Below are 27,861 nucleotides of genomic sequence, written 5' to 3'. Positions count from 1 at the left end.
TATTTCGCGCCAGTAACCTGTGACCCCAGATGCAACCCGGCAGGAATTTATTTGCAAGGGATTTGGCAGTTTTGCTTTATTTTGTTAGATTCTTGAAGGAAAGGTATAAGTTATGGTATAGGCGATCGCATTTTGTTTTTGAATGTAGTCAAACAAGATTTGAGATCAAAGGGTTCCAGTTTCGGGCATTCTGGGTTTTGTAGTCTCACGTCATGTTTCAGGGCTGTATTTTAAAAATAAATCTGGAGATGCTGGAGTTCCTTAAATGTCTTCCTGTCAGAAATTACCACCACAAGTAATTACGATATATTTCTATTAAGACCTGCTGTGTGCTATGACCAGCATGAAGCTAACTAACGATTGTATAATGCTGCCTATAGGGATTCCCAAACTGTGGTAGGCCTACCGCTGACCTAGTAAATGGAGGCCTTTAGGCCTAACTCATTTACAGAACTAGTCGAACTCGACCAGTTTATAGACCCTTTCAACAATAAAAACAAAAACAATGCTTGAACGTCCAATCTACTTCCTCTGCATTAAGATAACATATGGAATGTTAAAACTGAAGCCTTGTGGGGCCAACTATGATGCTGATAATGGAACTCTACTTTATGGTCTTGACTAATCTCACGTGATCCTAACACCTGTCCTATCTTCGCTCAGGTCAGAGAAGCAGCCTCTTTGTGAGCAACAAATGGTTACCCCGCCGAGAAAGTGCAGGAGTCCAGGTGACATGTCACCCCCCAAAAAGGTGGCCCGAATGAGGTCTGACGGCAAACTGACTTTCTTCCACTACCTGGAGAGGGTGGGCACCATGCGCTGCTTCTGGGAGCTAAAACATATCGAGCTCGAGGGATTGGGAGGCTTTGAAGAGGTAAGCTGAGCTAATTACTACAACTACTATGTTATAGGTTTCCCCAATGTGTCTCACTTCACATTGTTTTGGGTGTCTCGATCTTTCTTCATGCGTCTCAGTCTCACCAAGTTCTAGCTCTCACCTATAGGCCCTTGAACATCTTCCTCTTCACCACCAAACAGCTCCTTATGAAAAATTGTAGTCGTATGCCCTCTTGTGGGGGAAAAATAGTTACAGAATGATCCACACGCGGGTGGCCCTTTAACATGCTGCAACCATGCAGTGTCGGCAGCCATACGTGTAATATGCAACAGAAAACAAATAATTGTGACCAGAGCTAAATTAACTGTTGCTGCAAAGACCATTGATTCCATTGACTCTACCTAAAAGGATTGATTGAAATTATCTCTGTTCCTCAGCTTTATACACACTTTTTTAGGCTACATCATAATTGATAAACAGAACATAATATATTTATAAACATTTATAAGTCACATGTATTTAGAGGCAGTCTTATTGACAGCTAGGCAGTTTAGCAGATAATTTAGAGTCAAACTTTTTTGTCACTTTTTTGTCATTTCTGTTTGGTTCTAATATCTGTATAAGAGCAATTATTTGGTAGTTAAGCTATGCCGAGACCAGATATAAGCCTCTGATTGGTGTTCAGAGTGCACTGATTATTATCCCTATGTTAACTTGGCACTGCCACAGTTGTTTTTACCACCATTGCATAGCATACAATGCATGCAGCACCACTGTCTAGTTTCACTGGCTGATGACAAATTGATTTCCTGCCCTTTAAAGATATAGTTCACAATAAATGTTTATAGCATTTGGCAGTTTAGTACCCTCAGAACCGCTCAGTGTAGCAAGAGATATGGAGATGAGCTAAAATTAGCTCTGTGTCAGCCAATTAATTTTGCTTTCTCCATGTTCATTTATTTTGATAGTGGCATAATGGAAGTGGGAAAGTGCATATAAAATACTGGAATAGTGTTTGCCATGCCATACCCCTATTTGACTCACATTGAAAGGTTATTTCCTGTGAAAAGAGTTAGTTGTACAGGTCAGGAAACCTTCTGTGTGATGCAAAATTGTAATTCAAGATCTCATAGTACATTAGCAAAATGTCCCTTCCTGCTGACAGGGACACTTGAGGTGCTAAGTGATCATTTGGCTCTTGAGATCCCTCAACATTAGAACTTAGTAAAAATAGTACCCACAAATCCCCTCAAGTGTAGTCAGGTGAAAATCTCTTTCTTTTTTTCATAGCCATTTTTTTTTACATTCATACAGTCAGCAGACAGTAGCCTATGTCAGTGTCACCTGCCATTCCTCATTGAGTGACACTGTATTACCCCAAGAGCCACATTTATATTTATCACAGGTGCCAAATAGGCGAGAAGTCTTCATGATTCTGAGGATAGCTTCTCTCCACCCAGCATCCACTGCAGGACTGACTGGACTGGACTGGGCAGGGGTAGGCTGCTGGAGCAGGCGAGTGATCGAGTGATAGGGCACTGGTGTTTTTTAGTCACCCCTCCTGTAGCACCTGTCACTCCTGTCACGAGGACAAGTGCCCCTGTCCTTCTGGCCCTTAGCTCTAATGGCACTCGGGTGTGTGTGTGTGTGGGGGGGGGTGGATGTCGGCAAGGGTGTGCGTTTTTGGCCAGCACGCGCTCAGACACACATACGCGCGCACACACACACACACACTCACACACACACACACACACATATACACCCACCCACCATAACACACCCGTGCTCGCTCTCTTTCACTTGACCTATGCTGATACCAGCTAGCCCTCTGTTCAGCCTCTCGGAGACTAGACTCTCCAGGGGCTGCTCCCGAGACCAAACTCTGAGAGTTAGAGGAGGACCAGGGAAACCCACCGTCATGGAGAGCTTCTTCAAGGGCAGGGACATTTGGATAGTTAGCAGTGTGTGTCTAGTGGCCTCCTTCCTCTGGAGTCGGCTCTGGGATTTACTCTCTTATCGAAGGAAAGGGAGAGGCTCCTCGTCCGCTGATGCAAAGGTAGGCAGTCTCACAGGTGTTGGCATAGGGATGAAAAGGAAGTCACAGTTACTGGCAACTGTTTCAAATGCAACACAATTAAAGTAACCAAATCATGATTTAAAATACATTACTGATCACAAGTACATATTTGTATGTGTTGAACACAAAAGATAGACATCAGTGTACAATAATTTATTTATTTGTGGTGGCACTACACAAAGACAATATCATGGACAGATATGCCTCAAGTGACTTAACCCTATTGAACCAAGAGTTGGACAATGTATAAGATGTGCCTTTCAATAAACCTCTGCAAACGGTAAATATTTTAGGGTGACAAAATTAATTTGAAATAGAATCCGTTATACCTTAAAATGAAACTGTACTTGTTGGTGGTTAAAGAGTACCCTAAAATCGGTCCACTGAATGAGGCAAGCAAACGCTGTCAACACCCCCGGGAGCCTGAGGGGATGTCAGAGGTGCAAGAAACGGGACCCTGGAGGCCAAAGCTAAATCTGACTGTGAGATGTTTCAGCAGCCATATTTTACAAACTCACAAACAGCACACCCCTGGCTCTCCATCTCTGTCCCTTGTTTTAGCAGTGTTACGGGAGGTGGAAGACCATTGTAGTGACCTCTTGGTGAAGACAGCAATGTACATCATGTGCATAGTTTGTGCCAGACTTCGTCAGGGATGGTGGAAATAATGTGAGCAGTGTGTGGATTGTTGGAGTGTACCCCCCTCTGATGTAATCCCCAGCGGGAGAGGCAGATTGCATGGCAGAGGTGTTTTGAATGGGACGTCTCCTTTGGGACCGTCAGATGACACTCTGTATTTTATGGAGTGTCAGGATGGTTTGAGAGTTTCCTCTGTGATCATGTCATGTACACGCTGCAGAACATGGTACAGTACATTTCTACCAGAGTATATTTACGATAGTGTATCATGCTGAGATACTCTATTATTTATCTCATTGAAGTATAGTGTTTGCTTTTGGCAAAATATTCTTCATCATTTAAACTCAGCCAAGCAATGACACCACTTCCTTCAGTGCTCCAGAGGCAAGACCCTTATTATTGATAGTGTATGCTCAAGCCACTTTAGTTTTCACATTAGTCTTGTTTGAGTGCACACTGTGGTTGAGAGAATGAGGAACAGGGGTGACACAAAGACAGTTAAGATGAATTTGACAAAAATCCATGCAACTACAATCAAGCTATATTCAGCCTAGTCACACTGGCCAACGAATACTGATGTAATTCATTAATAATCTCAATTAAAGGATTAGTCATTTAATTCTACAGTATGCTCACCCTGCCCAACTGGCTAGTCTTTGCCATGAAAAACAAACCCCTTCCCTCTCCCTCCTGTGTTCTCATGTCTGACTGGCAAATAACAACCTGAGGGCCAAATCAATGGCTTTGTGATTGATCACAAAAAGCTGAGGGTCGCTGCAAAACAACATACATTTATAATGCTGTGCTCAGGCTGCACAATAAGCCTGCCTCCCAGTCAGGAACCTTTGGGAACATCTGTCCACATCACAATGTGCTATTGATCACGTTTTTCATGAATTACCAAAATTCCACAACTTGAAATGGAGAGACTTCAGGCTTCTGAAATGGAGCCCTTTCTGCCACCTCATTCTCACCTCAGCACACACTGCTAGTGGGCAGTTAATGTCAGTCAGGTAGACGAGCAGCTGTCTGCACCTCACATGCCATATCACACGACTTTTCACTTTTACAACACACTGACAAGGGTTATGCTGATAGCCACATAGCCTATTTATTGAACTTATCAAAATGGCCTAGCAAACCTCTATCCCTCATTCATACCACAAGTGTTTTTTTATGAAGAGCTTAAATGCACCTTGCAATTGTGTAAAACCTTTCTCTGCCTATGTTTCATGGTTTGAGGCAGTCTTGTCATGATGGCTCTATGTTTAGTCTTGACTAAGACACTTGTGGAAGCCCACGTATCTCTTTTCATGCCCTCCTCATTGTCACAATAGCATATGTTGGGGAGGTCAAACTGAGCATGTTGGGAAGGTCAAACTGAGCGTGTTTGAGTTGTGCATGGCACATGTGAGTGGTTGCCACAACACAGTGAAGCAGAAGAGAGCATCTGATTCTATCATTTCTGCTAGGTCCATATTGGTTACATTAATTGTGTCTGAATATTCATGTCTGCGACTTGTGTTTTTGTCTATGGTATTTGACAGACGCTATTGTCCAAAGCAACTTACATTAGTTAAAAAAGCATAAATTAGGCATAATAATAATTAGTAATATTAACAACAACATCAATCATAATAACAATATCAAATATCAACACTTTTCATAGGAACAAAAATGATAAACAAACCTTAACTCTGTAAGAGAATTGCATAATTGGCACAAATAGATGTGGGGCACATTGACAAACTATATCTCCTTGTTGTATTCACTATTGTGTATTAATGCATAGGTTATAACAATGTAAATGCTCTGGTTGTATTTATATGTGATATCAGATCAGCCAATCCTCCTGTAAAGATCAAGCTCTGCTGAGAGACAGGATCTGGTGCTCTTTAGGTGCTATCAGGTATCAGACAGCAGGTATCTTGACACTTTAAGAGCACAATAGTGCAAGACTTGGCAGGCCTTCATTTATATCCTATGGTCTCCCTCTCCCAATTCTACCACCTGGGTAGAATTGTAGACTCCTTTTTTACTGCCATAGGAAATCCATCCAGGCAAGTGCTGTTTTATCTGTCTGCAGTTTACATTTTCAATTGCCTTTCAGTGGCCATCAGTGTCACTTGTTTGTTAGCCTTTCCACACATCCACCTTCCTAAATCAGTTATGTATGGACTGTGTGTGTGTGTGTGTGTGTGTGTGTGTGTGTTTCCTTTGGACACCCTGTTTCTGTACCATTCCCTGTCTCTGCTGGGCTGCGGACATTTGTTCTTGAAAGGTCATTTACATTTCCCTATTCACTAGGAGCCCTTCGCCTTATCCAATGCCCCATCATGAGAGCTCACAAGAGCTAAGCCAGCAGCTTATCTATCAGGACATTTGGTATAAATGACAAATGTCAAACCTAATTGAATAAGTCAGCAAAGACTGCCTCTGGTTGATACAGTAACACAACACCACAAATAATCTCATAATTATTTGAAGAGCTCCCTTTTGAGAATAAAATCATTCAAAATGGTGTCTCTCTAAAGGCATGCACTCTACATCAGAACCCACCATATGATTTTGTGATACAGTATATGAACATTGGCACAGGTATACACTTTGTCATGAATTGTCCCCCGTGAGTTGACGTTAACATTTTGATTGATACTTGAATTGCCAGAGTAGCATTGGGAGAGTTAATACTCAGACAGCAGTCATGGCTTATTGGTATTCTCATGGCTTTCCCAGAGCATTTTAGGATCAGCGATCTTGCGTAATGCCGTCCTGTTACCGGGCAGGAGAAAGTGACTGAGTGGGGTTTGTGAGTTTGTGTGGGTTCTTGTGTGCATACATTATTACGTCTGTAGCGTGATTGAGGGTTCTCCTATAAATAAACCCACAGTTCTTTGCTCTCTTGCTCTGTGGGGTGGCAATCACTGAGGCCCATGGAGATTTACTGGTTGTGTAATGCCTTTGGTGAGCTATCAATCATGTTGCACAATGTGTCGTTTTTTGGCACGCATCTTCGTGATTGTCAGGGATCGCTGCAAACAGGCTGTGGAAGACTCGTGTTGGCGAGGACATACAGTAAGTGGCGTTGCGAGAAGGGGATATATTTATGCTGTCCAGTGAGAGAGGCACTGAGGAAGGGCTTACCATTGGGCATCCAGGGGCCTTCTCTCTGCCGGCTCTTTTGATTTGATTAGAAGATCAGAAGATTTGGATATTTTAACCCACAGACCCTCAGTGAGAAACGCTTGACTGTTGATACAAATGCTTTTGTGTTGTATTGTGGCTATGATTTGGTGGATCAACTAGCATGCATTTGTTACTTTTGTTACAAGCTCATGACTTTCACAGATGGTTATAATATAACAGAGAATTGTGGGTTTCATTTTCAGGAAGACATCACACAAAATCAGTAGTGTCACGAGGCCTAGGCTGCTATGTCTTCAGCCTCCATGAATGTATCTTAATGAATAACCACCGAAGCCACCCAGACATGATGAGAGGCAATACAATGACACACGCATTTAAATATTTCGCAACTTAGCTATAGGCTAACATGGTGTAACCCACTTCCAATGAGTTATGCTAAGCCAGGCTATAGGGTTATTGCCTGCACAGAAAAGAAGGGTAATGTATCGCTACCGTCAAATAAACTAATTTCCCAAAAAGTTGGCTTGTTCCTTTAATTGCTGGATTTCCTCAGGGAACACTGTTTTCCCTGGTGGGGCCCAGACCAGACAGCGCAGATGCTTTGGCGGACTCTCCCATCTGTTTTGTGTCCCTCGTGGGAATGAGTGTGAGCAGTGCATTTCAGTTCGTGTCCCATCTTTTCCCTCTTATCTGAACTTGCGCAGTCCTCAGCTAAGCCAATGCAAAGTCTTGAGCTGCCCTCTAGAGGAAGCGCCCGATTTCTTCAGAGCCTGGGAAGACTCTTGAGGGAAAACTATTCATTTACTTTTATTTTTAAGGAAGCTGACAGACAGTGAATGTGAGTGAATCTTAATGCAGGACTACTCACTGAATCCCATTTAGCTTGAACATGTTATAATGCAGACTCTATTAGTCATATCATACATGCCATATGATTTTGGAGCACTACTGGAATGCAATAGTTACTCTCAACAGTGACTTAGAAAGACATCTTGTTGACATTTGCATCAAACCCAGATGTAGATGTAAACCAAAACAATCTAGCAAATAAAACTGTACAGCCGGGTATGAGTTCCTTATTAGAGTAGTGCTGATTAGGTGTCATTAGTCATCCTGTAGGGCTCACAGACAGCGTGGGGATCTCTCGCTGTCTTCTTTTTCCATTCCACACATGACATCTGTCACTCCGACACTATTAATACATGTGACTAAGCTTTCCCTATGGAACATGACACATCTTGTCTGGTTCCCTGATGTATGTTTGCAGTCTATAGGCCTTCCACTTGATCCCACACATTTATCAATGTCTAAATACATAACAGTTATGAAAAGTCATAACTAACTAATAAAATATAGTTGCTGTAAATTAATGGTATGCTTACATTGTTCCAATAATAATTTGTGACAACATATATTCATTGTTGGGTTACCTTTAATACTATAGAAGAGATTCTTTTGTCCAGAGTACACACAGGCCCATAATTATCATTTAGTTTTAGCACAAAGTGAAATTCACCCCATTTGAAAAAATCATGAAATACTCTCTCCACTCCTGTTATTCCTGTAACAAAAGGGCATTATTGAGAAAACCTCCTTTGCATGACCCCGGTGTGTTGTGAAGTCGATCCTCTCTTAGGGTTGGACCACAGTGCCACCTACTGTTTGCTTTCAGCAAGTGAATGTGAACAGTTTGAATGTCCACCCCCTATGAACTCACAGCCAGACAGTCTCATCAAGTCTCTTGGAGGTTAGGTAGAAAAGCATTTAATAAATATGAACAAAAGGCATAAAAATAGTAGGATAGCGGGCATTGGTCAGCACATATTTATCAAAAGAAAAATTATTAAATAATTACCGGTACTTTCATTTTATTAATTATATCCAAGCTAAACTCTGAAAAATAAGCATGACTTAAAGTCATTCCTCCATATCCATGGCTGATATGTCATCTGCTGAATATAGTCTTTACTCTTAAGCACGGCTCTGGAAGACAAGTAAACAAGCTTCCCTAATGTTAGTGTCACTGAATCCCGTATGCAGCGTGTTCGCTTTCCAGGCCTGGGGCCCTGGAGCCAGGCCACAGCAGCCCTACTGGCGGGTGGAAGAGAGAGGGAGCCAGATGAGCAGATGCAGGAACAGTGTCTCGTTTCCTGGCTGCGGCGCACACACGCGCCCCCGGCCCTTGGACCCCATGGCCCCCTCTGTTGTTCTCAGGAGAGTGGCATGAGCTGGCAGCCGGACTGGCACTGGAAATAGGTGGAACACAACGCGGGGGCACACTACCCCAGACCGCCCGAGGACAGAGTGTTCCATTTAGGCTGAAGGACGGGGGTGGTGTGTGTGTGTGTGTGTGTGTGTGTGTGTGTGTGTGTGTGTGTGTGTGTACACCTGTGTGTGTGTCTGTGTGTGTGTCTGTGTGTGTGTTTGTGTGTGTGTGTGTGTGTGTTTGTGTGCGTGTGTGTGTTTGTGTGTGCGTGCACGCCTGTGTGTGTGTCTGTGTGTGTGTGTGCACGCCTGTGTGTGTGTGTGTGTCTGTGTGTGTGTGTGTGGTGCTGGGGGCACAAGTGATGGGAGCCAGGCGTGAGTGCCAAATTACACCTCTCTAATCTCTGCTTCTGATGATCAAATGCCCTCAAAGCATTTTCACATCTTCTGTACCATTTATAACACAGCAATTATAATTTCCAAGCTGGTCAGGCATTACTAAAGAACACTCTATGTAGGTCTGAATCCTGCTTGACTGTGTTCCTTCCAGGAGTCTGCTTGCATACTACAAACATTCCAAAGAATGTTATCATAATAGGCCAGCATAATCATATACTGTTCTGTATCCTTTACTGATTTAGTATTTAATTTATTTTTTGGACCTGATAAGGGACTTCATATGTGATAAATATGCCCCTTGTGTGCACCTTGATATGCCCCCTGTGTCCATCTTGAAATGAATTTGGTCCATCCTGGGTGTTTCGTCTTTCCAGCAGCTCCCCCCGAGCTGTTTCTATTCCTGCAGTGATAGTCCTCCTGCGCATATCTATTACTCACTACAATCTCCATGCTTGCCAAAGAACGGAGTGTTCTGAGCCATCAGCACTTACAGATACAATATTATCAGTGCACAGAGGGCAAGACAGGGAGATCTTACATGTGCGATGCGGTATGCCATACACATCATTCAGGCTGTGCAGATTTTGTTAAACTTTTATGGGTCACTTTGTGTAATTGCCTCCTTTATCAATCATACAAATCTTATGTACCATATTTTCCAGACTATAAGTAGTACTTTTTTCATAGTTTGGCTGGTCCTGTGACTTATAGTCAGGTGCAACTTATTTATCAAAATATATATTTATAATTGAAAAAAAAAAAAAAAAAAAAACTAGGCCTACGCAATAAGGTTTCCATTACAGCACAGGGCATGTTCAATGAATGAATGAAAGCGGATGCTCTGTCTCTCAACTAGGCTACATGAAACTTAACAGTGAACCATCAAATCCCCCCAGATTTCAGTGCCCATCAGTCCCAACCTTTAGCAATATAATCAAACAGTCCAAACGTAAATTAAATCCCCAACCAAACCGAACATCTTCTGCTTTTGATAGCCTAGCCTACTGGTATGACTCTCCAAACGGAATGCATGTCTCACAATAAAAGAGAAGGCAATAAAACGCCTCGAGTACAAGCCTGCCCCAAATAAAGGGCCCCGGCCTAATCATTCCTCACCCATCCTCACCATTACCCAGACATGCATGAAAATATTTGAAAACAAAACTCAGCCATAGGTTATTTTGAGAATGATGACTTTCTCTTCAGCATTGTCCTAACGTTAAAACGAGGCAGATATAGCGAGGCATTGCAACAATGTTTACAGAGATACACTGTAAGGTGAAGGTTGGCTGCAAAGATTATGCATACTGTTACCATACACTGACACTTGCGCACACACACACACATTATCGAAAATGCGCTTTAGGCTATAGTCTTTCTACATGAGTTTAGTTAATGATCGGGCTATAATAATACCACACTTTAATAGTAGTTGGTGTAAACCAGGACATTTTAGTGTTCCGACACGCAACTCAAAATGTTATTTTAAACGTGCATCTTTTTTTCTCCCTCGCTATCTTGTCCCTCCACATCGCCCAAAATGCTTGATTGCATTGCATTCTCCACATTTTTAGCTAAATTTTCATGTACCACATCAGCATTTTTGTTTAGTAAATCTTTTGTAAATTGCTTTACAATTACCGTCGGGCCCTTGGGCGCCTTCCTTATCGCCCAGTTCGCCTCAACTTGCCGCCATTCACTCCTTCGCCTGCATTAAGATTCCCAGTAGAATTCTCAATCTTTTTGGCCTCTGTATCCAGTTACATAGTCTGTCTGTTCTTGGTCTTAGATTTTGTGAAATACATTTCTAAATAAATGTGACTTATAGTCCGGTGCGACTTATACTGTATATGTTTCTTATACTCCGGAAAATACGGTATATAACATTCACATTTCACACTATTAAATTCAATAATCAAAAATGCTCCCCTTGGAATCAAATCTGTTGAAGATCGGGTACTGTTATATCACATATTCACGTGCTGATGGGTATGGCAGTGTGAATGAAACAGTAGCTGTTTTTCGCAGGGGGATCGGTGGTCACAACACAAACACATCTCCGCTCTCTCCCCAGAGTGCACGGTGTCCGATAGGGACAGGGTTTTCACGGCCACTGTAGCACTATGCGGTGGTGACATGCAGCGGGTGCCCACTTGGCAGGTGAAGACTGTGATACCAAGACATTGGCAGGGCTCCGCTGCAAGTCTTATTATGGGCTCACGGGCTGCAAATGCTCAGGTTTCCTCGTAAACTTCCAGTAATATAAACTCTATATGGGGGTTATGTAATGCTGCATGTATGCATAGACGTGTGTTTTCACACCGGCCGCGTGTGTTAGTGGCGTCAAAGGTGTAGTACATGAACCAGTTTTGGACTTTTGGACTGTTTAAAAGGCAGTGCATTTCCATCGTTTTAGTTTTAGGCAGAGGTATAAACATGTCACATGAACTGATCACCAAATCACTGTCCTTTTGAGTTAAACATTAAAACTCTGAAAATTCACACTATAACCATTATTGATACCATATCATGCCACATTTGTGTGTGTGTCCGTGTCCGTGTGTCCATGTGTGTGTGTGTGTGTGTGTGTGTGTGTGTGTGTGTGTGTGTGTGTGTGTGCGCGCGTTTGTGTGTGTGTGTGCCATGTCATTTCTCATTTTGTTTGTGGTCCAGACAACTTATTTTGCTTTTCATCCCCTGAAAAGTCTGACATAGCACTGCACTGCCTGTGGCTTCCAAAGTGACACGGGTAGAATGGAATGACCTGCGTTGTCCACATAGCGGCTCTATCATCTGCTGGCGTTCGGGGACAGGTGTGACTTGTCGCCCTGTCGGTGTGCTCCTCGTCTCTGTCCCATTTGTCACAGTCTCTTCGTCTCTGTACCTTGTCACAGTCACCTGTCACTCCACTTCCTCGTATCGCTCAAAGAAAAAGTGATAAATCCAGGCTTTTTTAACTCCCATCTTTTGGTAAGGGTTCCTTCATAGAGAGACGGGTTAGCGGTTCCCAAGTACTTACTGTGGGGACAAGACTTTGAAGAGATGCTGTGGTACCCCATCATGTCCCGTGACCAATAGTGCTTGGCATCGCCCGGTCAGAGTGTGCAGAGTCCTATGCTATTCTTGGCCGGCTGGCCACAGCTCAGGTTTCAAGCAGTGGCCCCTTTTTGTCGACAACATATTTTAAAATGGCCTCGGCTTTACTTTGGGGGCTCAGCAAGGCCAGCCTATAAAAATAGCACAGTTAGATAAAAAAAAAATCATTGAGGCGAAGAGGATTTTATATCGCATGCAGACAAACACACACATATACAGACACTCATGTGTACTCTTAGTCGTGTGGAGCAGAAGTATTCGCCTAAATGTTTCACAGTATGTCACAATATTTCACAGGGAGTGTTTTTTTCCCCTATCGTGATTGTATTTCAGTGGTGTTGTATTCCGTTTGCGTTTGAGGGTTGTGTTGATTTGAACTGCACATGTCACAGAGATGCCCTCTCTGTCCATTTAAGCATATTTACATGGTTCTGTGTAGCGTACAGCGCTGTGGCTCCAATTTCAGGACCTAAGTTAAAATTGATCCGTAACTGTCTTAACTACAGATGAGTTAGCCTCTACTAGGGATTTCAGTGAATGTGCTTGTAAAGAGCGTGACACTGTATAAATCACCGCTGCCATGTTTCTCAAATTTCTGCCTACAGCGTAAAGAGGCTGGACTGGGTCTCAAGCAGGGTACAGAGTGAAACTAGTTTCTCTGTGTCATAGCTGGGTGCAGCTAGCACACATGGCAGCAAGGGGGTTTCCACAGCAAGGTGGCAGTCTACAATCACAGAGAGGACACAAATATCGCGGTGTTATTTGAACCAGCCTTCTATCTGTGCACATCCTTTGTGTCTGTTGACAGGAATCCTTTGCTCTGCAGCCGCAGCTGCATCCAAATTCCTCTTTGGTGGTCGTTTGATATTTTGAGCAAACTTGGACATATCAAAGATGAATTATTTTATATGACTCTGTAAAGCGACCTTGAGTTTAAGAAAGCCACTATATAAATAAAATGTATGGTCTATTATGATTATTAGAGCACTTGCTGACCTCTCTTCCACAGTGCTTTCGCAACATATCGGCACCTGTTTGTTCCTTTCCGTGTGAACAAAACCGTGTGCTCCCCAGAGACACACCAGCAGAATGTTTACTTATCAGCAGTTAGTGCCTCAATATAAGGTTGCATGTTCAGAGAAGCCTGTGTCATTCTAAGATTTCTTTTTCCATACTTACATTTTAAGAAGTTTATTGGAAAGTGTGTGTGTTTGTGTGTGTGTGTGTGTGTGTCACCAAGACCCTTTGACACCTGGCCGATGGGTGTCTGCCATGGGGTTAGCATTTAAGGCGTCTCATATGTCACGCAAACTCGCCTGCCAACCCCCCCCTCCCCTCCACCTCACACCGCCTCTGCCATTCCTGTGCTGACGCATGGGCTCCAAGTTACATTTAGGGAGGCCGGCCTCTTCTATTCTTAATGTCATCTCCCCTTTGGAGAGGTGGACGACAGTTGAATGGAGGGTGAAAGACAGAGGTACTCATCGAGCAATCGCTTTTTGGAATTGGGTTTTTGGGAATCCATAGAGCTGGCTGCAGTTGTCTCGGAGGTGTGTCCGTCGTTTATTGCGGACGTTTGTTAAGATTTTTTCTTTGTCACACTTTGAACAATTTGACGTGAGCGAGCCATCGGCCATCAACCATGAGTACTACCAGAGCCGATAAGGGCATTGACTTCATCCAGTCTCGGATTGAGTCCCTGAGCAGTAAAATGGACCATCTTATCAGCATCCAGGAGAAGGTCCTCAATCGACTGGACGGCATGTCGCAAGACATCGACGGCATTGAGAGAGACGTCGAGACTCTGAAGGTGGACAAGGAGGAGATCCACTTGCCTCTTCCACCACGTGTGCCTGCCGTAAAGGAGTTGTGCCAGGAGATGAGCAGCATCATGTCAGTGGTGAGCCAGCGCTCAGAGCAGCAGGCCCAGAAGCTGGAGGGCATGGAGAAGCTAGTGCTCAGCATCCAGCAAGTCATCAGTGTCATTGGTGAGACCGTGAAGAACTCCAAAATTATGGAGCTCATATGCAAAAAGCCAGCGGCACGCAAGAACAAAATAATCTCTACTCCCGTGCCCAAAAGCAAGGAAAGTAAGAGCAAAGCGGCCAGCGCCACCAAGAAACCTGACAAGGTGAGTCAGGCAACTGTGTGTGTTCTTGTTTTTTCGTGTTCTCCCACAAGAGAGCTGTTAGGCTTCATCAGTACTACTGAGATTTCTGTTTTGATGAAAATGATGCAAATTTGTGTCAGCACTCTACAGTCAACTTGTGAATTTGGGACAATGGTGAGCTTTTTAACCTTGAGCGCTCTGTTCACCAGTGTTGCAGTCTATGTGATACGCAGGACTACACAGTATACCCACTAAAAATAGGCAAGGATACATATTAACATTTGGGGTTGATCACAGTATACCCACTACAGTTAACTAGACTACACCACTGGTGTATCTTAACTTTTAAGGACCTATAAGCCTGTCATGATTTTACCTAATACAGTTTAGCTGTGAGTGTCTTGGATGGAGTATACATTATCTCTTTTGGCTTCATGAATCCTTCATATGAAGAGTGGACCGGCAGAATATCTTCCATACACTTAAAAGCACTTTGAAAATAAAAGCAGTCTATGATGCTGCCTTACCTGAAATGGAGATAGGTCACATTGGTCTCATGACACTGCACAGTATTCATTCATGGTTTCTATTGAAATCTAAAGTGAGGCAATAGCATGCCTTCCCATATCAAAGTCGGCTTTTCTGAATACCTCTCATCTTTTAAAACGTGATCAGGGATCGGCTCTGTCAGTCTAAGATTTAGTAAGCTGTTGACCCATCTTCCCTATAATGTATTACTGAGTATATGTTACCTTTGAAAATTCCATGTAGGCTAAGGGATGCCTACACTGGTATATTCAGATCCAAAATCCTCTCTGTGCTAACAGGATCTATTAATTGGGTTTTATTGTTATTTTTTAGACAGCTCAGTCCATCAAGACTTTTGGTTGTTGACTTGTTTAGTTGGAAACGGCACTTCCACTCATTTGACAAGGTGACACTGCTAAAATGACTTTACACGACAGCACACCCTATTGACAGAAGCATTCGAAACATGCTGAAGACCTTTGCCCCCAGTTTCACACATCCGCCTTTAAATAGGGTCATCAGTGAGGCATTTGTTATCCACAGAAAGTCCCCCTGAGGTCTCTTAAGGCATGAATAGGGCGCTGTGAGGACAGACCCTGGAATGTTAAAACGCTACTTCGGGAATGCAGTGTCTTAGAAGCTTGTGGCACTCTAGAATTTCGGCTGGAGTCCCTGAGCTCTCCTTATTCCATGAACGTGCTGGTGATATTGATGAGTCAGACTTTCTGTCTTTCCCTCTCTCGCTCTCTCTCTCTCTGGTTTTCTCTCTGCATTTTCATTTTCCATCCCCATCACCCTCGTCTCTTGGACTGACTGACTGTAACTATAGCTGATCTCCCTGCAATTACTTCTTCTCATTAGCAGTGTTTGAATGCCCACATCTAAACAAAACTTTGCATAGCTGGAATTCTGAGTGTCACCATGGTCCCATGTCTAACAGCTAATGATTTATGTGGTGTTGTAAAATATGACTGCCAACTGCTGCACGCTAGTGTTACAGTGTGTACCCTAGTGGTTTAGATCCAAGTAGCTCAAAATAAGGACTTGGTGTGCAATCTTGGCACAAATGGTGTTTTGATGGCTTTTCAGTGTAATTTTCAATCTGATTTAGTCAGTGTTTCTGTATTAAGCACAAATATGCTTCTGTATCACAACTCAGACCGTCCCTCCTGAATCTCTACCTCTGCTCCTCCTTGAGTTTAAATCATCCTCAGCTGAAGGTCCACCCAGGCCATTAACCACTGCAATATGTTGCATTACCTGTTCAAATGTTATGAGCTTGTCATCTAAATCTCTACTCCTGTTTGGTCCAGACAGTTTTAGAGCTGTTCATCCCATCAGAATCCCACTGGACCACAGACTGTCAGAGAGGGCAGTTGTGTAAGATGCCTGTGAGGTGATCAGTATTTTGGCGTGGAGTGGGGTCATTCCTATTCACTGCTTGCCATCTGGCCACACTATGGGTGGTAGAGCCAGACCTCCAGTAGTTCAACTCCGGTTATCATCACCTTCTATTACCAACTTGCTCCGGAATGGTGTGCATGCTATGAATAGGAATCAGGAAATCTAGTGAAGAAGTATGGATTGTATTGTTTGCATATCTATCTATAAAAAGTCATATGCGATACAGTCAACAGTTCAAGTGGTTGAAAGTGTGACCGTTTTAACTTCAGTGGCTAGGATCGTTTAATGGCTCATACTCCATCACCGTGGTGATTAGTGGAAACATACCCCAAATCATCCGGAACGGCTGTTGTCGTCAATTTTCGCGTCCGACCATGTCTCTTGTCACACGACTTTACAGAGCTGCGAGAGGTCTGCCTACCAACTGGCATCACACATCCTCACCATTTGTCCTTCAAAAGAAAAAAAACCATCCGTAGATATGGACACCTTGCGCTTGGAATACCTACCCCACCTCGGCGCGGAAAGGCCACAGTCTCTCAATACAGCTTGGTGAATGTGAGAAGGCCTTGGAGGCCACACGGGAGGTGTTGGGTGCATATCGCCCTGGCCCTAAACGGACTGTTTACTAGCGCCGTCTCCAGTCGGAACAAACAAATGGAGCGTGAATGAGAGACATTTTCCGTGCAGGGTTGGCATTGGATTCCATTGCATCTATAGAGTTGGCTATAAATTCACATCATCCGCAGGGCCCATTCATCTATGATGGACCATCAACAGCATGTCATCTGTGAACCTGTCTGTGTTCATCAGTGTGCCCCACATGTTTATCTTTATTATCTTGCTTCTGGAAATGAACTTTGAGGAACTAACAACTTCAAATGTTTGTTTTGTCATCTTGTCACTTATTCATCATTTGTCTCATCAAGCATTTGGAATGTGTGTGAATAAACACTTTCAACTCTAACTGTGAACATGTAACACATCCATCCCATGTGCATGTTTGTCTGTCACATATGGCCATATTTTGTGTTTTTAACAGAAAAATCCCTCTACTAAAGCCACTAAAGAAACCCAAGACACAAGCTCAGCATGGGAAGTGAGCATCTTGGAGTCGACTCCCAAGTCTAGGCTCCATGGACCAAAACATTTGCATTCTTCACGCAAATATGGAGACTTTGTAGGTTTATTGCTACTGTCCTTTATATACTAACTTGGGCTGGGTAATGGACGGATGTGTACAGAAAATGTATGATTGATCACAATAATAATCTCTGATATCTTCATTTTACCTCTGAAAATGGATGGTACATATCATGTTTTTGTTCTAGCACTTAAAGGCACAGTCAGCATTTGTTTATGTTTATATTTAAATGTCTTAGAATACAACATTACACAACGTACATTATATTAATCAAGAACCAAACAAAACACATCAGAGTGGTAGCACACCCCTTCCCCTCAGTTTTCCCAGAGAAACTCCACACAGTCTGAATGTGACAAAAAATATATTTGGGCTTGAAATCGCGCATGACCGCTGACTGCGCCTTTAAATGCAACAGCAAGCATTTGTGATTTCAGTTGACTTGCCTCTGACCTTCCCAGTGATATTGAAAATAGATTCAATTAATCATATGTCACATTCATATGTCACGTTTCAGTTACAGTTTGTGACCGATTCATGATCAATCTCCACACCCATAGCTCTCGAACTGAAATGTATTGTAAGTGGATGGAGTCACATTATTAAGATACTGAAACATAATAAATATATATATATATATATATATCACCCAGCCCAAGCATACATTGTTGTTGTGCAATTACAATAAACCAAGCACTTTATGCGACCATTATGAGATTGTTAAAAGCTTGTCTACATTTAATCTGGATAATATTTGTTAATCAAATCTTTTCCTCCTTCTACTTTTACCCTGTGTTTGCTGATGTTGAAGTTGAGAGATCATAAAGGCAAAGATGGGAAAGAGAAATCTTGTTTGAGCATTAAGGACCTGAAAGCACAGAAAAAGAAGAAGCCTCCAGAAGTCCAAGGTGAAGCCTGAGAGAGTGAAAAGTTTGTCTTGTAACAGTCAGTTTAGTTTTGAAAGGCACATTATTCAAGGTGGCTTCAAGACCCTCAATATCAGGGGGAGACCACTTTTGCCAAATACTGAAAACAAATCTCTTTTACCTGTGTAATTCAGATATCTCTAGTATCTGTGTAATTCAGATATAAAACATAATAAATGACAATAGATGTATGAGAATATATTGGTGATTGTACATGTATGTGTAGTCTTAAAGACTGCTTGTGTTTTGTTCATGTTGCTCTGGTAGACACCATCTCTGTGAAGAAGCAGGCCCTGCTGCTTGAGGAGGTGCAGAAACTGAACAGAGAGAATGCAGAGCGGTCAGGTATGCTGGTGGTCCAGGCATGTTTGGACCTGGAGGCCGGAACTGTGGTGGACAAGCCACAAGAGTCGCCCGTGATGCCAAGCGCAGTGGACTTCATCCTGGAGGTGCCTAAGCTGGCTGAGACTGAGCAGGACAAAGCGCTAGAGGAGGAGCAGAAAGAGGAGGCGGATGTGGCCCAGGAGGTGAAAGAGGCAAAGGGGGAGGAGAAAATGGAGGAGGAGATCCCAGTGGCTGCAAAGGAGGAGACCAGAGAGGAGAAGAGCGAGGAGGCACCTGATAGCGAGCTGCAAGTCGAGGAAGAGCTGGCGGTGGACAAGGTGCAGGAGGTAGCAGCTCCCAGTGAGAGTGTTCCAGAGCCTGAAGAGCCCGCGAGGCAGGCGTCTCCTCAGACTGACAGCAGGGACGCTCCAGCTGAGCCTGTCACTTCGCTGAGGTAAATTTCTAAATTTCAGTTCAAAACTAAACACGAAACAGTAACTTAACAAGACCCCATTAGGGTCCTAAACAACAGCTCACAACACCATGCCAAGTAGCCATCTCCTGTGCTGGACTAAGTTGTTCTTGTACATTTTTGTTTCGTTCTTCTTTCACGCCTGTCCATGTATTCCTAATGCTCTCAGCGCTGAGGAGGTGGACGTGGAGCAGGCCGATGAAGTGAACACCAGCGCCAAGCGCAGGGTCACGGAGGAGGACCAGGAGGCAGAAGACCACAAGAAGAGTCGAGTAGAGGAGGGGCAGGAGGGCGAGAAGGCTAAGCAGGGGGATGAGGACCTGCGCGGCTTCTTCAAAGCAGACGGAGTGGAGTTTGAGCTGAACTTCAACAAGCAGAAGCCAAAAGTCGCTGAAGCAAACGATGAAGAGGACACTGAGGAAGAGCAGTACTTTTTTGGTAAGTTATTGTTGCTCATTTCACGCATATACAGTAGTCAATACCAATCAGATGTAAGTAATTGAGTCTGGACATGTGTGTGAGTATGTTTTTAATAGGGTAGTGGATTATTGTTTTCATGGACTATTTGATAACATCGCTGAAAGGAACACTCTTGTTAGGGATCAGTGTGTCAGAATGAGCCGGCCTCTAAATTCATTATGCAGATTGTGACAATGTAAATTGCCTTTTAGTTCCCTCAACTGATCTCCCGCTCTCTCTCTCCCTCCCTCTCTCTATTTCTCGCTCTCTTCCTCCGCTCTGCTCTGCAAACATGATATCCGCTGCTGCTCTCGCGGTCCTAACCTACAGATAGCAGCCCGCCGCCACCTGCTCCGTTTGGTCACCGGATTGTGTCTGCAAAGCCCAGCCAGATCAACAACTTCTATACCATCAACAGACAAGAAGTTATTGGAGGGTGAGTGTCTCTTTGCTTTTCTTTTTTTCTCTCTCTTTCTGGAACCGTACTCATGGAACAGAATGTTTTGTGCGACATTGTGAGAGAAGACCGACCGCTCTTTAATCCTCCCAAAGACTAATTGCGTAACTCACCCCCCTCTCATGGAACAAGTCTCCACTCACTCGACTCATAGCTCCAAAGTCAGGTGGTTATTTTTACTTCAAGCTTTTAGAATATGTGTAACTCTACCCTCTCGCCAGCTGGAAGCTAATCACTAAGTGTTAATCCATTGCTTCAAAGAGACGCCTCTACTTGTTGTTAATTAAAATAGGGTGGCGAGGCATTTCATCTTTACAGCTGAGACAGGAGGGAGGGGTTTTTACCAATGATGCTTTAAACAAGACCAATTAGTTATTTATGCAATAGGTATGGACTTGATGTCACCGTTAACAAGAATTTGTAAGATTCTAAAATTTGTATGTCATAAGAGATGACTCAGAGGTAAGCTGGTTGCCCTGGGGACCTACTCCAGTCATAGGAGAGATCTTGTTACAGGAGGGGATTGAGAATATGAAAAGAGTGCTTTTCTTTATCAGTTTGGACAATGCCACAAAATGAGACTAATTTCTATCCCACATTCTGGAATGTATAATGTATTTTTGTTTTTGTTTTTTCAGAGGTCGTTTTGGTCAGGTGCACAAATGCATAGAAAATTCTTCTGGACTCACTCTAGCAGCCAAGATCATCAAAGCCAGAAGTCCAAAAGAAAAGGTAAAACATGTCACCAAATAACCGGTGGTTGTCCATCCACTCAAACTAAAATGTGACTAGACTACTGGAGAGAAGTTGAAAGCATACCAAAGTGATCTAGACAACCCTATACAATTATCTGAATTAAACGAAAAAATTAAGTCATTAAAAACAGGAAAAGCTTATGGAATCGATAACATCTCAACAGAAATGCTAAAACAGTACATCCCTAACCCGCCAAGCAATCCTGTTTAACCTTTTTATGAGTTCAGGATACTTTCCCATGATATGGAACCAAGGATTGATCACACCAGTGCATAAAAGTGGCGACAAAATGAACCCAAATAATTATCGTGGGATCTGTGTGACCAGCATTCTTGGTAACATATTCTGTGGTATCTTAAAAACAAGAATACTTACCTTTTTACAGAATAGAAACATTCTATGTAAAAGTCAGATAGGCTTCCTTCCAGAATTTAGGACAACAGATCACATCTACACTCTCAACACACTTATAGAACAGTATGTACAGAAAACAAACAAAGGAAAGATTTATGCATGTTTTGTTGATTTCCAAAAGGCTTTCGACTCTATCTGGCACGAAGGCATGTTATTGAAAATCCTAGAGAGCGATATAAGAGGCAATGTCTACTCCATTATAAAAGACATATACAAACAAAATAAATGTTGTATAAAAATCAACAACTCGAGAACAGAGTTTTTTAAACAAAGTAGAGGAGTCAGGCAAGGATGCAGCCTAAGCCCGATACTGTTCAACATATTCATTAATGAACTGGCTAAATAAATAGACGGTTCAACAGGTTCTGGACTTGTACTTGACAGCACAAATATAAAGTGTCTTCAAGTGATTTTCCAGAAGAAACCAAAAACATCTAAAAAAGACAATTTCAAAATTGGAGAAACTGCCATTAAGGAAACAACTCATTATAATTATCTGGGACTGACCATAACAGCTTCAGGAAACTTCAATCTGGCCTCAAAAAACCTGGCTGACAAGGCTCAAAGAACATATTACCTCATTAAGAAGCAGCTTCAAAAGCTCAATCCACCCACTAAATTTTGGCTTAAGATAATTGACTCCATAATCAAGCCAATTGCCCTCTATGGCAGCGAGATTTGGGGGCCACTGTATGGACTGAACTATAAACAGTGGGACAAAAGTCCAACAGAAGAACTCCACCTACAAATGTGTAAAAATATCTTGAGTGTTCATAGAACATCCTCCAACCTAGCAATTCGTGCAGAGTTAAGGAGGTTCCCTTTACTCCTAGACATCGACAAAAGGGCCTCTAAATTTTGGTTCCATCTGGCAAAAAGCAACACTGAGACCTTCCATCATAAAGCTTTCAAGAACAAGTCCTTTACCCATCATGGTGACCCTCTATTCAATCTTGCAAACAAAAATAATATTAATAACCTAAATGTCTTACCAAAATCTGTATTAAAAGAAATTGATGCCACAAATCAGATGCATTATATTGAATTCTGGAAGGAAGAAATACAAAGCAATAAAAAATTGGAGATCTATCGATCACTGAAAAGAAATTATTGTCTAGCTCCATACTTCGATAACATCAAAGACAGGAAGAAAAGAAGCCTGATGACAAAATATAGAATCAGTGACCACAACCTACATATTGAAACAGGCAGACATAAACCAACATGGCTGCCTCGAGATATGAGAAGCTGTGGTTTCTGTATAAATGAGGTTGAAAATGAAGAACACTTCCTACTTTATTGTTGTAAATATATGTCTATAAGATAAAAAAAAAAAATGCAGAATTAACAAAACATATAGATGATTTTGAAAATATACCACCCCAGTCCAAAATATGTATACTACTGGGGGAGAACAAAAATTGCTCAAATATAGCTGCAGATTACATAATGACCTGCCACAAAACCAGAGCAACATGTTAACATTTCAAAATCTTACCCTCATGTTAGTGTTTTATGTACTAGTGTATATGCATTTCGATAAAATCAATATTTCAAGTATAAGGTTAGAGGTTTCCTTTTTTCCTATGGTTAACTTTCTTTTAGTTTTGTTCTAGAAATATAAGTTTAAGGTCATAAGTTTTCTTTTATTTCTGTAGATTAGGTTAGTTATAAGTATCCCTTTTAAATGTGTAGTATATTCATGTAGTATAATTATTTTATAAGTTTCCTTTTTATGTAGGTTAATTTATTTATAGGTTTCCATTTTATTTAGGTGCATTAATAAGTTTCCCTTTTTTTATCATAGCTCAATTTTGACATACAAATTTAAATTTCCTTTTCATCTTGATATTACCAAATATATGGTGAATCTTAGTTGCTAGTTTTTATTTTATGTATGAATTAATTTATTAATAAAAAAAAAATAGTCTTATTGTTGAAGTTTAGCAGTCATAAGTTTACTTTTCTTAGTTTGTTTGTGTGTCTGCTTTGGCAACACTATACCACTTGGTCATGCCAATAAAGCTCTTTTTGAATTTGAATTTGAATTGAATTTGAAAGCAAGATGTAGTGTCACTCATGGAAACACCTTTGTTATCACTGAATGACAGGCTATTTGAATAAGACAATTTGTGAGCACTTTTACTACTAATACTATAGAAGTGAACAAATCATTTTAGCCATGTTGTGTCTTGTTGGATGGTAGATGAAATGCTTGCCAGTGTAAGCTGACAGTGGTGTGTTTGTGTGTTTGTGTGTGTGTGTGTGTATGTGTGCAATTTTGTAGGAGGTTGTGAAGAATGAGATTCAAGTTATGAATCAGCTGGATCATGCCAATCTCATCCAGCTATATGCTGCTTATGAATCCAGGACTGATATAATCTTGGTCCTAGAATAGTAAGTAAATACATCTTGTAAATTCAGTTACTCTATATGGTTTCATTCCGGTTTCTATCGGACTTATACAGATACAGAGTTATACAGATAGTTGACAATATGGACAGCATGGAATCCTGAATGACCTCTAGTGCTATGATACTGTATAACAAATAACAATTGTGCTAATCATTAAATGCACACAGTTTTTTACTTAACTGTGTAGTATGTTATTTATTAATACACATTTGTACTATACAATACCAGTTAATGGATCTTTGAGGTAAAATATGCATTTGTGTGTGCCAACAGTGTGGATGGTGGGGAGCTCTTTGACAGGATCATTGATGAGAACTACACTCTGACAGAGCTTGATACAGTGATGTTCATCAGGCAGATCTGTGAAGGACTACGCCACATGCACAAAATGTATTTCCTTCATCTGGATCTGAAGGTATGTCGAAATAATTGAATCGCACTGTATGTCGAAATAATTGAATAATTGAAGTGTGTTTGTTATGCTGCACAGGATCAAATTAATACGGGTTAAAATGGGTTCTCTCTGTGTTTGTTTGCCTTCTCAGCCTGAGAACATTCTCTGTGTAAGCCGAGTCACAAACAAGATCAAGATCATTGACTTTGGGCTTGCTAGGAAGTACGTATTTTCCTCAATTTGGATATACTAGACAAATGACATTTTCAATTTTTTTTAGTGGGGTTGGGAATTTTTTGTACAATGAATGTACACTTAGTGGTTGATCATCTCATGGATTTTGTTCTGTCTGTGATATACTCCTTGCAGATATAACCCCAGAGAGAAGTTAAAGGTGAATTTTGGCACCCCTGAATTCTTGGCCCCCGAGGTGATCAACTACGACTTTGTCTCGTTCAACACAGACATGTGGAGCTTGGGAGTCATCACTTACATGCTGTAAGTGTCTTGACAAATGCTTATATACATACAAGTGTATCCGCACAATTGTGTTGTACTTAATGTAGACACATGGACATGGACTCACACACAAACTTGGCATGGTTTCCTCTAGTCTCAGTGGTCTGTCCCCCTTCCTTGGAGACGATGACGGCGAGACTCTTAACAACATTCTTCAGTGCCAGTGGAACTTTGAGGAAGCCGAGTTCATTGGCATATCAGATGAGGCCAAGGACTTCATCTCCAAACTCCTTCTTGTCAACAAAAGGTACCTAATCTCTCTCTCGTTTTCTCTCATGTCTGCACCTTTCTCTACATCCGCAGGTTCATTCTTTAGTTGAATTATCAGTATCATGTTTAATCGTCATTGTTTTGTGTTTCTGTCATGTGTCTCCAGTTGGCGGATAGGTGCTGCACAAGCTCTCAAGCACCCCTGGTTGTCAGATCCAGCCCTCCATCACCGCCTTCATGAAAAGGTATAGTGACTCACCCCACACTGGACCTCACAGGAAACTCTACTGGGCACATTTACCTACAGTAGGTTGAGGTGGAGGGGATGTCTGACTGGGGCCTTTTGTGTTTTTGTGTTCTCTTGTAGAAGAACATGTGCCGCTCACGCCGGAACTCCTGTGTTCCACCTCCTGAGAGCTAATGTAAGTGTCCCAGTGATGCTGCAAGCAGGTTCATGACACACACGCCTTATTTAATGAACATCCGGCAAAAATAGCCTACACAGGCAATCGACAACCTTACCAAAACATTGCAGATATCATTACAGACCTTGTTTCAGATTTTTTGATCTCATCGCATGCTGTCTGTTTTGCAGGTTTCTGGAGAAATCGAATGGCTCACTGGACCAATCTGTAGTGTTTCTGTACATCAGTAGGACTGTAGGACACCACCACACCCTGATCGCTTGGACAGCCACAGATTTGTAGATATTAACTATGATCACAATGATTTTAGCTGGAGATCCACATTCACAGTCTGAAGTTACAAGCAAAAAAATATTTCTGTTATGGTCTAGACTGTGTTATCTGTTGTGTTTTATTTTGTTAGATTAGGATTGCAACTAATGTCCTATCGTTTGTTTATTACCTTGTGTTATGATGAGTATTGGGAGCAGCAGCAGTAACTGCAAAGTGTTATTTAGTGTATTACTGTAACGTCATAGTGCTTGTGTCCATTTAAACACGTTAGATAGTAATACACATGTATGTTTTTGCATTTAACTGAACAACATAGAACTGTGAATGGACATTTGGACATTGGTCACAATGATATTTAGATATGGATAAAATTGAAAATAATAATGGCATTGTTACATGTGGATATTTCAGCCAGTGGTGATGAGGTCATTTTCGTTCTGTCTTAGAAGTTTGGTTGTGCTGTGTGTCCTCTCCTCCCTTGGTGAACGTGGCCCCCTGTAGGTCGTCTTTACATCTGCTCTACATCTGCACATTCGCTGCTCACAAATACTCTCTCAATACTATTTACTCTCTTGCAATCTATAGTTGACATTACTAGGATCATTTAGAAACATGTAGAGAATATGCACACAGGAAATCTATTTCACTAATGTTTGATATCAAGTATATATTAAATCAGTATGTCAAATTCTATGCCTTTCTCAATGAATTGCAGTTTTAATCGCCTCAGACAAAATATTAGTTGATTAGTCAAATTAGTTTTCCTTCAGTAAATTTTCATTGTAGTAATGCTTCTCACTGATTTGTTTTGTAGAAGAAATCATGATAATATTATTCAAGTGCAGAAATTAAAAAGATCTCTATATTTACTTGATAGAATGCTTGAACTGAACCATTGGGGTGTAGGGTATTTGTCAATGTGAAGACATAACAGACTTAGTGTGTTTAATTGTTGATATAAGCTGTTGCCTGTGCACTTTATTATGTTGTTTTTTTAACACAGATAATCCTAAATAACACAGAATTTAGAATTATATAAAACATTACTAGTATATTTATATATAAATAATATTTTATAGGCCTGATGCCCTGTTTCTTTCTACATAGGAAAGGTTGTGTGTACAGAATAAGAAAAAAAAAGATTTTTACTTTATATTAAAAATATTCAAGTCTTATGGTGCCTAGTCTTTTTTCCCATCTGCACTGCCTGCTTGTTCCCTGAACTGGCCTCTCAGATGACATAAGAAATTACGCGACTGGAAATATGATTTGATTTTGAGCTGCATGGTATTTTAATTGGCATTTTGCTTGCTCATAGTAAGTCAACTTCCCATTGTATCTTCATTTTTTTCTGATTAACCACTGTACCTCCGTTAATTTCCCCAGGTTTGCTTTATGACTGTAGTGCCCTTGTCCTGTCTGACACTTGAAACTAGTTCTAAATATTCAGAGTCCCTTCTTTGAGATTCTGTCTTTGATATGTGATGCTTGATAATGGTATTAATTCATGATAGTGCATGCATTTATATTTTTTATTAACTGTATTGCCCTTCTGTGAAGGTTGATATTGTTACATTCTACATTAACATGTGTGCCACAGTAAAAATGTTTTGTGAACGGAGATGTACAGTATTGTCTGGAATGAATGTGTACATAATAGAAGCACATCTAACAACATGGTGACAAAAAGCATCATTTAATTTATCTGACATGACACTCAAGCTTCCACACTTACCAAGAGGTTTATGGTGACAAAGTTGAACAGGTGAACCAGTTCTATTTATAAATAACACTTCAAACAAGTTCTCTTATATAAAGGATCATAAAATTCCTCGTTCATAATGCCCAGTAGAGGGCAGTAGCTCCAACAGTAAGTGCTGTTTGCCTGGTAAACTTGTAATGGCATCCAGGGTCTTTTCCTATGCTTCCCCGAGAGGTATTGAGGGACATTTGCAGCAAGACTCAGCCACAGTTGATGTAGGTCTTCACACCACCTTGCTGCTTCTTTATTAGACAGTTTTTCTTTTGTTATCATGAGTATTTTATGGTTAGTTTCGCATCAATTTTCCACACTTACATGCTGTTTCAGCTAACTTAAGTTCTATTCAAGATCAGCAAGATCCCTTTGTAACAACCACATTTCTTTGCCTACAAAGAGCAAACATGTAGTATGGTTGTGGTGTGGGTCAAAGCACAGTGGTTCTGTTAGATTTTTAATATTGGTTTATTT

The 27,861-nt window shown here is 41.5% G+C and overlaps 1 protein-coding gene across 3 annotated transcripts; it reads left to right on the top strand.

Moving 5' to 3' along the window:
• Positions 1-673: 673 nt before the first annotated feature.
• On the top strand, positions 674-25,687 carry mylk4a (myosin light chain kinase family, member 4a). 3 transcript variants are annotated; one of them, XM_076293575.1, is made up of 15 exons: positions 674-874; positions 17,486-17,623; positions 18,399-18,495; positions 18,781-19,291; positions 19,479-19,747; positions 20,099-20,204; positions 20,864-20,957; positions 23,683-23,792; positions 24,084-24,225; positions 24,356-24,426; positions 24,574-24,702; positions 24,818-24,970; positions 25,100-25,178; positions 25,301-25,355; positions 25,529-25,687. In XM_076293575.1, exons 1-14 carry the CDS (start codon positions 695-697, stop codon positions 25,352-25,354), a joined length of 2,133 nt encoding a protein of 710 aa, XP_076149690.1. In that variant the 5' UTR covers positions 674-694; the 3' UTR covers position 25,355; positions 25,529-25,687. The 3 variants fall into 3 exon arrangements, with proteins under 3 accessions (XP_076149690.1, XP_076149689.1, XP_076149688.1); XM_076293574.1 differs by lacking the exon at positions 674-874 and adding an exon at positions 2,291-2,894; XM_076293573.1 differs by lacking the exons at positions 674-874; positions 17,486-17,623 and adding an exon at positions 13,922-14,532.
• The last annotated feature ends 2,174 nt before the right edge of the window (positions 25,688-27,861 follow it).

This window comes from Alosa pseudoharengus, unplaced genomic scaffold (genome assembly GCF_046254945.1).
Source record: "Alosa pseudoharengus isolate Yale_2024_CS ecotype anadromous, Long Island Sound unplaced genomic scaffold, YU_APseudo_1.1 YU_APseudo_1.1_scf_2, whole genome shotgun sequence".
Classification (NCBI taxonomy): domain Eukaryota; kingdom Metazoa; phylum Chordata; class Actinopteri; order Clupeiformes; family Clupeidae; genus Alosa; species Alosa pseudoharengus.
This window is presented reverse-complemented; position numbering and strand designations above follow the sequence as displayed.